Source organism: Eschscholzia californica, unplaced genomic scaffold (genome assembly GCF_041429995.1).
Source record: "Eschscholzia californica isolate CP2 unplaced genomic scaffold, dmEscCali1.0.p SCAF_3, whole genome shotgun sequence".
Classification (NCBI taxonomy): domain Eukaryota; kingdom Viridiplantae; phylum Streptophyta; class Magnoliopsida; order Ranunculales; family Papaveraceae; genus Eschscholzia; species Eschscholzia californica.
Genome location: NW_028238420.1, coordinates 9,193,383 through 9,207,111, shown reverse-complemented (window position 1 = coordinate 9,207,111; position 13,729 = coordinate 9,193,383). Strand labels below are relative to the sequence as shown.

At 37.4% G+C, this 13,729-nt stretch overlaps 1 protein-coding gene across 1 annotated transcript; it reads left to right on the top strand.

Annotated features, from left to right (window-relative positions):
• The first annotated feature begins 411 nt into the window (after positions 1-411).
• LOC147548226 (protein ESMERALDA 1-like) lies at positions 412-8,308 on the top strand. Its single transcript, XM_086667885.1, has 10 exons — positions 412-1,097; positions 3,100-3,169; positions 3,798-3,865; positions 3,995-4,083; positions 4,191-4,388; positions 4,860-5,064; positions 5,277-5,444; positions 6,961-7,128; positions 7,212-7,402; positions 7,646-8,308. The coding sequence occupies exons 1-10, from the start codon at positions 732-734 to the stop codon at positions 7,806-7,808; spliced, it is 1,686 nt and encodes a 561-aa protein (XP_086524011.1). The 5' UTR covers positions 412-731; the 3' UTR covers positions 7,809-8,308.
• The last annotated feature ends 5,421 nt before the right edge of the window (positions 8,309-13,729 follow it).

Below are 13,729 nucleotides of genomic sequence, written 5' to 3'. Positions count from 1 at the left end.
ACAAAATATGGTAGTGACCCGGTGAAATGATGTATAAAATAGATTAAATATACTTAATATTTTATATACATTTGTTGTCGTCCGAGGAGTCCTTTGACAAGACATTGTTAAGAGAAATTTAATTAAATTTCAGTTTCGATGGAAATTTCGATAAACACGAAATAGAAATATTTTGATCAGTTCGGTCGAGATATTTTGAAATTTTGGTGCAAAACCCAACTGTCTGATACCTGAGAAGTCCAAAAGATTTGACGAATTTTTTAAAATAACACGTCCGATTAAACCCGGTCGAGAATCCGAATGGAAAGATAGTTTCAAAGCCCAACCGGGCCGATCCAATGAACGATATGAACCCAGACCGGGCCGGACCCATTCCCACCTCTAGAAGTACCCCTTAAATCCATGGGCACGTGGTGTGATGGTAACTTCTCCACTTTCGTGTCTTTTCCCTTTCCAATTGAGGAACAAAACCATATTCACAAGAGAGAAAGAAGAGTAAGAGTTTTCTCACACAAGCACACACCCCTTAGGCCCTGACCCCCCTATTCTTTTTTCTTTTTTCTCTCTCTCTCTCTCTAAAAGAAAACAAACAATCACAGAGAACAAAGAAGAGACAAGTTGGGATTGGAATGAAAGAGAAGAAGAAGAGTCTACAATTTTGCATTTCTAGGGTTTTGTCTCTCTAGATCTTTTAACATTTGTTGTTTCAGTAACACAAGCAGAAAGAAGATATGCACCCAGCATTAAATCGAATATCAAGTAGTGGTCATAATACACCATCACCACCATCATCACCACTTAGGTCACCAAGATTAAGACATGTTAGAACCAAAGGAAGTGGAAGATTACAACCTAAAACTCTTCCTCAACGAATCGCTTGGATCATTCTTTCTCTTCTTCTTCGTCGTCAAGGCATTTTTCTATTTGCTCCTTTAATCTATATCTCTGGTATGCTTCTTTATATGGGTACTGTTTCTTTAGATGTTGTTGTTCCTGATATCAAGTCTCGTCCTCCTCCTGGCTCCGTTTATCGATCTCCTCAACTTTATCTTAAGCTTCGTCCTGAAATGGATTCTGATAATTCCTCATCTGATGCGGTATGTGTTTATCTTTTCATTGATTTGGTCTGGTTTTGAGATTTGGGTATTCATTTTGTTGCACCAAATGTTGAATCTTAATCAGTTTTTTTTTTGTATGTTCTGTTTCCCTTGTTCTATGAACTTTTTAGGGTTCTAGATAGATTGGGTAGAGATCTGATACTTGCTTAAGACAATGCCTGATTTTAGTAGGATCATGAAAAATGAAAAACTGAAAAACCTAATTATACATGTATCTACTTTTTGGGTAAGTAATTGAGCTTAATTCAGCTGAAGATGGATCTTATCAGATTACTTTGTCCTACTTTAATACTGTTAAACTCCTACAGACATTTACTGATGAATCATAATCCGTTACAATGATTATTGATTAGACTATATCTCATTCGAAGAAATTGATAGAATACATAATAAGTTCTGCTTGACCAATAGACATCTCATTCTCGACCTCGTAACATTAAACTGATTAGGGCCAACTGCTAGGGCTTGAACTGGTCGCGATTTGATATGGCTTAGGTTGGTTAAACTAATTTTCACAAATTTCAGCCACGCAAGATGCATCCAACCTTCTCTGGCAATGACATCTCTCTCCGTGATCAAGCTCTGCCACCATTTTTTTTTTGCAATGCATTATCCAACTTAGTCTTTTGTAACTTCTGCTGCATTGAGCTGGTTAAAGACTACTCCTTGCATTGTAACACTGGTTTGCTGCAATTGGAACTCACAGGCAACATTATCAGCAAATCATGGTTCTTACTTCTTAGGTCTAGATTTTTGGAGATGGGTCATTGGAGGTTTGGAGATAGATCTAGTTGATTTGTGTGATGGTGTACGGATGTACCAAGTTTGAGCCCTTGTTAGTCAAAAGCAAGGGGAAGATCAATTGGGGGCTCAAGCAACCAAGAGTGGGCCAGGTTGAATAAAATCAAGTTTGTGTTTGTTGACATGATTTCTGGATTATAGCTTCTGAATATACCTATATTCTAACTTTCGAGTTAGTTGTGCTTGGACTACAATCACGTGGCCATTTAATTTTTTTTGGTCCTGTTGGATTTGGAGACTGAAGTAATTCAACATATCCAAGAGTTGGTTTGATGTCCAACCAAGGGCGGAGCTATGTGGAGGCTGCTCCTAGCTGCAGCCAGGGGTTAAAGTTGTAGTTATAATATATAGGGAAGGGTTATTCATTACATGGGACACAGCTCAGTTGGTGTAGCACCCGTCCAACGCCCAACACATACCTAGTTCGAGTCCCCACTTCCTCAATTCCTTCTTTTCATTTCATTTTTCTGTATAGTTCCATATTGGCCCCTTATATCATATATACTTCGACTTTTAGTCCCACATTATGCTCTCTAATTTTGGACCGAATTCTATTTTGACCCTTGGTCTTTTTGCTAAGTCAAGTTTTAACGGTTTTGTTAGGTTCCATCCAAGCTATTTCTATTTATTTTTTTGTCTCCAAATTATCAATAATCACATACATTATAACTTGTTAATGGTTACGTTTTCTTAAGTTCTTTCTGTTTGAACTATTAACGAAATTTTGACGCATATCTTATTTATTCTAATGTGATGTTTTGGAATAACTTGTTTTGGATTGAAAATTAAGATATATGATAGAATTTTGATGGAAAAATATCATATTCGGCAAATAATTGGTTTTAAAATACTGCTTGTGAGCGCATATGCGTTGGAAATGAAAATTTTGCTCATTAAACAATTTTAGGCTAGTCCGGTCTAACTTAAAATTCTGGCTCCGCCCTTGTGTCCAACTGCTTTCATATAAAAGTGGGATGATGTTTTATCACACTACGCTATTGATGGTCATGAAACTTATGAGTTTTGAACCTTTTGTTGTAGCATCATTCTTTCATGTTCTTGTCTTGATGTCATTTTTTTGTTGAATTTCGTGCGTTCTTTAATTGCTTTGATTTCAGTTGATGTTGGGTTGTTAATTATTTCCGCATCTTTTGTGAACAAGTTTTATGTTGTTCTGTAGTTAACAACTGTGTGGAAGCACCCTTATAGAGGTGGGGAATGGAGGCCTTGTATAAGCAAGTCCGAAAGAGGTACGAACTTTCTGAAAAGTTTAAGCTTTTGAAGATTTTTAAGGGATTGCTTACCTGTTGGAAAATAGTATTAAGATTAATATGGCCGTTATTATGAAACTATGGTCAATATCATAAAGATTTAGAAAGAAAATTTAATCTTTTTTATCAGATATTGATAAGACTGACCAAAATAATACTCTATGCACCTTATTGAAATATATTTGGGGATTCACTCAGTATATCGTGCAATATAGCCATTGGAATTTTGCCCTTCCATTATCTCCGTGGTGCTTTTTTGAAAAGAAAAATCTGTCATATACTTATATTCCTTAGATATAACTTTTTCCATCTTTTATACATTAATTAGTGGTTTCTCATGAAACTATTTACTTTGCTCTGATTCACATTGAACGCTGCTCTCTCTAAAACTTTGAACATATTGACTAGTGACTACGACATATTGTGGATGCATTAGGCCAATCTATATATGTCCAGTGTTAACTGATACCTTTTCCTTCTTCCTCTTTGACAATGCCCCTGATTTCTGAACATCCTTATCGAATACAGGTTATCTATATACGTTAGCTTATGGCTGTTCATTTCTGATATGCAACATTTTTACGGCGATATGTTGTTTATCGTATAGGTTTGCCTGAATCGAATGGTTACATATATGTTGAGGCGAATGGTGGCTTAAATCAGCAAAGGACTTCGGTTGTTATTATTCCTTACAGATACTTCATTTTATTTAATTTTTCATTCTGTACATATCAAATTCTACAGAAAATGAATATTTCCTCTCGTGGCTTATATGTATAAACTGTCACTGTCTATGTTTCGTAGATAGGCAATGCAGTAGCTGTTGCAGGCTATTTGAATGCAACACTTGTAATTCCTAACTTCCATTACCATAGCATCTGGAGAGATCCTAGGTTTGTTATTCTATTGTTTCTGATGCTAGAATTTATGTGTACTAATTTGCTTACATAAAATAACATATTTTATGTGCTAAAACTGACTGATCATTGTTATTTTACAGCAAATTCACAGATATCTATGATGAGGAATATTTCATTACAACCTTAAATAATGATGTAAGGGTGGTCAATAAGCTACCCGGATATATCATGGAAAGATTCGATCACAACATGAGTAATGTTTATAATTTCAAAATAAAGGCATGGTCTTCCATTCGGTATTACAAAGAGTCCGTTCTACCAAGACTTCTTGAAGAACAGTAAGTTAAATATCCTGACTACTTGTTTATATCTTTTACCAAGTTATCTTAATTATGCCAATATAGAACTTGCAAACAATAAGCGCCTCTTTGGAGCTGGAATTGTCAGAACTCCAATTTGTCTGGACTCTGTAAGTTTTTTTCAATTAACAATAAAATAAATGGATCAAAGAGCTTAAACCTTTACCCAGCATTCAGCAATGTGATTTTTTCACCTCAATATTCGGAAGTGCGCAAAAGAGAGGGACGATAAAAGAGAAGCTCTTTACGAAGTAACTTATTAAGGCTGCCAGAATTTGATAATCATTGATAAAACTAGCGCTGACACCTAGATGACATTTAATACATTACTTTTTGCATCTATTACTCTCATAATGAAGCTGCCAATTTTCTCCATAATACCTTTTTTCTTCGATTTGTGGTGACCCTGTTAAACTGAAAGATAGTTGTTTATCTAAATGCATCAATCAGGTTAATAAGAATTTCTCCTTTTGCCAATCGATTATCATTTGATGCACCTCCAGCAGTTCAACGTCTTAGATGTTTGGCAAATTATGAAGCACTGAAGTTTTCAAATCCAATTGCAACACTGGCAGAAAGTTTGGTTGCAAGAATGAAAGAACATAGCGCGCATAATAATGGAAAGTATGTTGCAGTTCATCTCCGCTTTGAAGAGGTTAATTCTGCATACTTGATTAATATAAATTTTCTTTCTTTTGGAATCAGTAATGTTTGAACCTTTGCCCCCCCCCCCCCCCCCCCCAGTGGAGAGACCCACATGTTACGACTTAACCAAATAGAAATTTCTTAGATTTTGTTTATAGCTTACTTGTTATAATCTCCTGAGGAATCTGGTAGTAATCGTAATTCTGCTATTTTAACACCCAGGACATGGTTGCCTTCTCTTGTTGCATATTTGATGGCGGAGAGCAAGAAGTTACTGACATGAACGCAGCAAGGGAAAGAGGTTGGAGGGGAAAGTTCACTAAACCTGGCCGTGTCATCAGGCCCGGGTCAATCAGGATAAATGGAAAATGTCCACTTACTCCTTTGGAGGTAATTCTGCCCTTCCTTGTTGTGGGAAAGTTCTAGTATCTTCCTAACAAATGTCTATAAACAGATTTTAGGCCCCGGGGCAGATTGTTTTTTAAGTGGGATCATCAAGGAGCCTCAAGGCGTGTATGCAGTATTTAAGGGTCAAAAAACTTATAAATGTTACTTCAAAATCTTTTTGTTCATCTTGTTTACTGGTTGCGATAACAATATAATGGAAAACACGATAAACATGTAACAGCACAGGCAAGAGATTGCAAAAAAATGCAAAATGTATCAGTAGTTCTTTCATCATTGGGTAGTTCAAGTAGTCATAGAGAGGCTGTGGCAAAGGCGTTTAAAGTCGTATTAGATGGTCACAACAAAATGTTCATTTTTTTTTGTCACTTGCTCAACCATGATATAATTATAATTGCATTAGTAGGTGACAAAGAAATGTTGAATGGTCTTCGTTATGTGCTTTTATGATTTACTTGCCATAATTGCTTGGGGATGTAGAATTATTTTTATTTGTCACATACTCTTCAATTTGAACCAAGGAATGAAACTTCCCGAGATTTCACCGAAATTTCGCGAAACGTTTCCTAAAATTAGATTAGGTGCATAGTTTCCACCGACATGATCAATATTTCCACCGAAATGGTTGGAAATATTGAAATTTCCACCGAAATGGTTGGAAATATTGAAATTTCCACCGACATGATGGAAATTTCGACCGACGTAGTAGAAATCTAGCAAAAAACCTGGAGAAACTAATACTAGAAACATATCCCTTCCTTCGTCTTTTTCATCTTCATTTTTCTTAGATCTCTCTCGATTTTTATGTTATGTTTGTAATGGTTTTTAAACCTATTTGAATGATTTACGCCTTGACTTACTGCCTAAATTGTTTTTATCTTAGTAAGACCCCTGATATAACTGTGTAATTGACAATACCTTCTCAAACTAACATAGTTTGTTAACTATTACCTATTATCAGTAAGAATGTTAACTTTTGGGGTGTTATCGCCAAAAAGTTATTCAATTTACCCCATGGAAGTAACTGTCTAATTGTTAATACTCCCTCAAACTAATAGATAATGTTAAACATCATTTTTATGCTTAATTATGGTTTAATAATCTTGTTATACATAATTGCATCATATTTCTGTCATTACTGTAGATTTGTAAGATTTCCACACTGGCCGAAACGTTTCCACTTTTGGATTGACCGAAATTGCCACCGAACTGGAAATTTCATTCCTTGATTTGAACTGAAGGCAACGTATGCTACTGAGTTGTGCAGGTTATCAGGCCATGCCATTCTTCTAGGCCCGTTGTATAAATTTTATCTTCCATCGAGTTTTTATTTTGGTTTCCATTCTGTAGTGGTTTCTTGTTTTCGGTCCTGGGATGATATGTTCTTCATTCCCTTGTTACTGTCAGCTGACCTGACCAAATGTTTTTTATTTTGTTGAGGAAGTGTTTAATTGAGATCTTCCCTATCTAATATTAAATAACTCCTTGTGTATGGCATCAGGTTGGGTTGATGCTTAGGGGCATGGGTTTTGATAATAGCACATCCATTTATTTGGCTTCTGGAAAGATTTACAATGCTGAGAAAACTATGGCTCCACTTCTTGAAATGTTTCCTCTTCTGCAAACTAAAGAAATGCTTACTTCAGCTGAAGAACTTGCTCCATTTCAGGTTTTGTTTTCGTCTGCGCCTGTAGTTAAGAACATGAGATCATATGCAAGGGCTTGACTTTAGCTTCAATTTTCTGTTTCTAGAATTTTTCTTCCAGGATGGCTGCTATCGACTACACTGTTTGTCTTCACAGTGAAGTCTTTGTTACGACCCAAGGTGGAAATTTCCCTCATTTTCTCATGGGCCACAGAAGATACTTGTATGGTGGACACTCGAAAACAATTAGACCCGACAAGCGGAAACTGGCGTTGTTGTTTGATAATCCAAACATTGGGTAACTATTCAACACATCATTTTTTTTTCAGTTATATGCTTGAATACTGTTTTAAATTTGTTCCACATCCATCTTTTTTTGCTTGTCGAGATTGACTCTTCATCTATGTTAAAAAAAAATTGACATCAAAGTATATTCGAAAAGTATAACTGTTGCTTCTATCTAACACAAGTATATCTGACTTAACTTTAGAAGCACTTGCGTCTGTAATATATATAGCTCAGTGAAATTTTACTTGTGCAGATGGAAGACCTTCAAGCGTCAGATGCTGAATATGCGAAGTCACAGTGATTCAAAGGGCATTGAACTCAAGAGACCAAATGACTCCATTTATTCCTTCCCCTGTCCAGATTGTATGTGTCGGGTTAACAAAACAGACGATTCCAAATCACGACCCGGTCCGTGAAATTAGCTCGAGAGCATATTCAGATGACTCAGTGCCGTTGTTTCCGTAACCTGATCAATTTTGTTATTGATACCCATTTTTCCATTATTGTAATTCTTTCATTTTTTTTCTCCCATGGAAGCATTCCGCGATTTCGGAGCTTCAAGGGTTCTACGGAAACAACACAACAGTTTTTCATGGATAAGAAGGAAAACTCAAATTACGGATTAACGCAGAACTCATGGGGCATTTAACTGAGAACAATTGGCAACACTTCGACGGAGCTGCTGTATTATCTGGCAATTAAAATGAGAAATGCAATTTTGTGGTAATTGTATTATATTATTTAATTTACTTGGAAGTGTATCAGTGTTTGTGAAGACTGAAGAAGAATGGACCTGTGTATATGTAGTCACAACCAGGAATCCTTTTTCTATAGTTAAATGCCCCAACCATTTTTTGATGTGCAAGTTCTCTCTGTAGTTCTATTATTGATTAATCTATATATTTAAGTTTCCGAAGAGTTCTTTTATTCGGTTATCAACTGTTACTGTTCTCGAAGTGCATATTCAGCGCACAGAGAAACAATTGTTTTTCTTCATCATTAAATAATTGTTTTATCACAGGAATTCAGCTGTTACTGCTAAACCCTGGGCAGATCCTGGTTTCAGGCCAGACTGGGATTCAGGCTTAGACGGGCCGGCCTGGCCTGGAACTATCGGAACTGGGGGTTGGCTGACCGGCTAATAAGAAAGGGGTATATTAATCTTTTCACAGCGTTTCATACGGTGTGTACTCTTTGTGGTGCACTTCATTGTACAGATGGCTAATAAGAGAAAGGGGTGTATTGGTCTTTTTACAGTCGCTTCATAATGTGAAAAGACTAAAATATCACTCGTCCTAGGAGTGTACAGGCGAGTCCCCCTGTGAGAGTTGTTTCTTTTATTGTTTTTCAACCCTAAATTAAAAACATAGAACTCATGCAACTTCTGAGGTAATAACAATTACAGTACTGTTGCTTCACCCACAAGATTAGAACACAAGACTAGTTAAGTTGAGGGTGATTCTGTTGGCGCCCTATCTTTTTGGCTCTTAGTCTACTCCTTTTGGCACTCTCCGTGAGAAGAACAATGCAGTCTGAGCTTCTGAGGGCACTTGGATTGGGCCTAATCTTCATTGTTCAGAACTATCACGAACTAGGCCCAACTCGAGCGCCCTCGGACTGCCATTTTTTTTTTCTCTTAGTCTATTCTTCTTTTGGCTCTCTCTGTGGGAAGAACAATGCATTATGAGGGCACTTGGACTCGGCCTAATCTGCGTTGTTCAGAGCCATCACGAACTAGGCCTAGTTCAAGCGTCCACGGACTGCCTCAATCCGTGGGAGCACTAAGAGTATGGGTGGGATAAGAGTAAAAAAGAAGGGTGCCTATACATGCCAGTTGATTACTTCCTCTTCCACCTTGATTTTGTGTGAGATTAATTATTAGTAGTCAGAGAGTAATGAAAGTTTATTACCATAGATCTAAGAGAACTTAGGAGAAAGCTAACCTTGGTTTTAGACTTTTAGGGGAAGCTAGGGAGGCTTTATTAACCACATTTTAACTATATGTGCTTTGTTAGATCTATGTGATTAAACAATTAAACACCCAAACAAAAAGTAGAAATATAATCAGCATTAAATTATTAAAACGACAACCATTCCAATGGGAATCTTATTGATCGAAGTTTTTTGTTTAACTTGCTTGGGGCAGTGTGAAAGAGAAAGTGATTAGGGCACTCAGTTTCTCTCTCCTGAGTCCTACCAAAGTTCCTTGTCTGGATCTCCCTAGATTATATATATTTTTTGAATTTGGCACTAGGCTATTTAGACATTGGCCTATTTTTACTACACCAATAAAGGTTACACAATTTAATGTTTCATATAAGTTTGGATTGGTTACTCTCCCTTTCAAACGAAAATAGCACAATTTAATCTTTTTTTCTAACATGACTCCATGCAGTTCAACAAAAAAAAAAAAACACGACTCCATGCAACCTTTTGAGTAGAAGCCGATTTAGCACGAGATTAAATTTGCCCTTTTTAATAAGTGTGCTACAATCGAGTTGACATAGTACTACCACCTGAGGCCAACTCTAACCAAAAGAATTTTTGGGAGGTCGGCATGAGTATCCTAACCTTGAACCCTACAGTTGCCCAGAGGCAAGCAAATAGATGGATCCCAATCAGTTTTCTCCCTAACCCTACTTGAGCCTTGAAACAGAGCAGGGAAGTCCGCAAAAGCAGCTCAGCACCGCACATGAGCCTTGCTCTGACTAGAAAGGGGTTGATCTGAGCTAGTTCCGCACCTGAGCCTTGCTCTGACCAGAAAGGCATAGTAGGGAGGTCTGCGGAAGTCAACCCAATATCTCGAGCTGTACCTTGCTCAAAGAGAGCAATAAGCGTGCAGAGGGTTAGATAGTGTCAAAGACCTCTTTTCAAACACGAATTGTTGTGTCGGAGGATCTGTCAGTGCTAGAAAATGCGCACACAAGCAGATGTTGTCCTCTAATGGCTATAACATATGGCGCTCATCTAGTCGGTGTCCTCATACCGCATTACCTCAATCGGGTCTTGCCACCGCTTCCTAAACCTAAATAGGCATATCAGGTTTGCTATAAAAATGAGATTTTCTTAGATACTCTCAATGAACTATTTCATTAAACACAAAAAGGGGGTTTTCTTAGACACTCTCACTGAATTACTTCATTAAAATCGCAACACTTGACTGACTAGAGCATCAGATTGTCTTCTTTGCAAGTCCCCCGATCTCCGATTATTATTCATTAAAGATGAACATTCAAGAGAGTTACAAGATCAATTTTTTGTGAATGTATCCAGAAAATCATATTTCGATATCATCACTTTATGAGAACTAAAACTAACCGTTAGACACTTATAAGAGCCAAAATAATCAGCTCCGTTACAAATTGTAAAACAAAACGGAATTAATCAAATATAATAAGAGTAGGACTATTTATGAACTTCAAATGCAAATAAAGAAGCTTCACTAATTTTCAATTATAATAAAAGATATCCCTAATTAGATATTAGATAGGGGAAAGATCAATGCAAAATCTCTCACTAGTAATCAAGAGGACCCCCTAAACCATCCAAATAATGGTTATAACATAAGAAGAAAGTAGTGAATGGTAGTGATGGTCTTGTCTCTTGTGGGCCTCAATGCTGATGAGTAAACTGAATCATCAAATCAAGAAGGGTTATTGACCTTCTAAAATTTGATGGGTGTGGTTCTGGCCTGCTAGGTTCTGTGATGAATTTAAAGCCTTTTTTGTTAGTATTTAGAGAAAGGCAACAGTTCTGTACATTTGATTCCTTTTTAACATGTGAGTCTGTATGCTTTTCTTTCTTCTTTAACAATGCAGGTTCTCACCTGGTGTAGACACACTCTTTCCCTCCCCCACTGACCTCTGACATCTTTGATATTTGAGCTCTCTTTGTCATCATATACCAACATACCATACTCACCACCACAAAACACACACACTCTCTCTCTCTCTCTGTTCTCTCTCCCTGCCAGATATCATCAAAGAGAAACAACTGTAATTTTTTAAGGCCGCTCCTTTGGGGCAACCAAAAAATATGGGGGCATGAATATTTTGGGTTCATCCCCCTATTTTAAAGGGTTATTTCCCAAATAGCCCCTAATTCATCCCCCTATTTTAAAGGGTTATTTCCCAAATAGCCCCTACCTTTGTGACTAGTTTCCTGCCTAGCCCTTAACTAAACTTTAGCAATAATTCCCGTATGACCACCTTTTTCCGTTATCTTTAACTTTTCGTTACTCTCTCTCCTCCATCTCATTTTCTCTCTCTGCCACATCATTTGAACACGCCACATCATCGTCTTCACCTCTTCATCATTATCTATAACCCTATTTTAAAACAAGGCCGACCTAAAACAAAACATCTGTATTTCTTTACTTCTTCATCATCGCCATTACCATTTCTTGTCACTGCCCACTACCACCTGGCCACCACCATCTCCGACCACCGATATTTTCCCTCTCTATCTCTTTCTGCCTCCTCATCTTTCCCCTCTCTCTTTCTCTCTAAAATCATCTCTCTAACTTTTTCTTAAGAATTTTTTTTTATTCACTGTTACTATAAGAGAGAAATGCAAGTGGAGAGATGTACGAACAAGGAAAGAGAGAGAGGGAGAGTGTATGAAAGGAAAATGGCAAGACAAAAAGAGAGGAAATTGATGGTGGTCAGTGATCAGAGATGGTGGTAGTGGTCAAAGGTTGTGGCGATTAATTAACACGAAGTGACGTTAAAGACAAAGAGGTAAAAATAAAGTTAAAGACAAAGGAGGTAAAGTCCTCAGCCTTAGGTCACATTGGGTAGGCGGTAGGCCTAAAATCTTTATCCACCCAACAATTTTTGGTTGCCCCAAAGCAGGGTTTTTTAATGGGTTGTTCCTATTTAACCTCCCTGTTATGACAATTTCATCTTTAGACCATTGTGTTTTGACTAATATTAAATTGAGTCAATTCTTATTTGGCCCCTATTTTGTGACCAACTTCCTTTATGATTCTTTGTTTTCCGTAAATTCAAATATAACCCCCTTTTCTAATGTAAATGTCAGAACTACCCTTCATATAAATATTTTTTCAAAATAAAATTAAATAAAAAACATGAATTTCCACCTCACCTCTTTCTCCACCTCACATCTCTTTCTCTCTCTCTCCACTTTACATCTCTCTACAACTCACCTCTCTCTCTCTCTCTCCAAGTCACATATCTCTTCTCCGACGAAGGTCGCCGGTCAGAAAATTTTCCGGACGACGACCTTCATTTGAGAAGATATAGGTGACTTGGAGAGAAAGGTGAGTTGTAGAGAGATGTGAGGTAGAGAGAGATGTGAGGTGGAGAGAGATGTGAGGTAGAAGTGAGGTGGAAATTCATGTTTTTTATTTAATTTTATTTTGAAAAAATATTTATAGAAAGAGTAGTTCTGACATTTACATTAAAAAAAGGGGGCCAGATTTGAATTTACGGAAAACAGGGAGTCATAAAAGAAGTTGGTCACAAAGTAGGGGGCCAAATAGGAATTAACTCTAGTAAATTTGACCATTTTATCATCTTATCCATATTCTTTTAATGTTTGCATCCAAACTCTCTTTTACTTTGAATTTAACCTTTCATTTCTTTCGTCAAACTGTAACATAATAGCAGACAAAAAAAAATTTAAAGAGAAAAAAAATAGATTACTGAGTCTAAGAAGGGAGATGGAGATAGTGTTGTCCACTCCTTTCTCCTTAAACAGTGGATTGTGCAGCGGGAGAAGAGTAGTGGTCCCTGTCTCCGTCACCCCCCTCCCTGCCTTCTTTTACCGCTTTCTCTCCCTCCCTCTTTCATTTCACCAACTTCTCTCCCTCCGTTTGTCATCGCCAACTGCGACACTACAACCACAATTTCTCTCGCTCCTCACCACCACCTTTCACTCCTCATTTATGTCTTTTAATGGTATTATCTCTCTCCCCCCCCCCTGTCTATTTCCACTCAATTTGAGTACGATTAGACAAATGAGGAACTAAACAGATTGAGTGGACGAAAAAAGATGGAGCATGTGTAACAAAGTAAACTGAGGAAGAGGGAAAGTTGGTAATGGTAAACGAGAGAGAGGGAGAAGCGATTGCCCTATCCCTAATAGACATCAAAGCCGATACAAGCATTCCCTCGATGACTCCCCTGGTGATAGGCTCCAGTAAGACAAGGAGTATTTTAGTTTTTTCACAGTGTGAAAAGATTAAAATGTCCCTTGTCTTCTTCATGTAAGCGAAGCGGTCACCAAGTGGATCATCATGAGGGGTTTTCTATATCTTTTTTGAATACACATTGGGGTTTTCTGACAGTCTTTATCGTTGGATGTGATTGACACC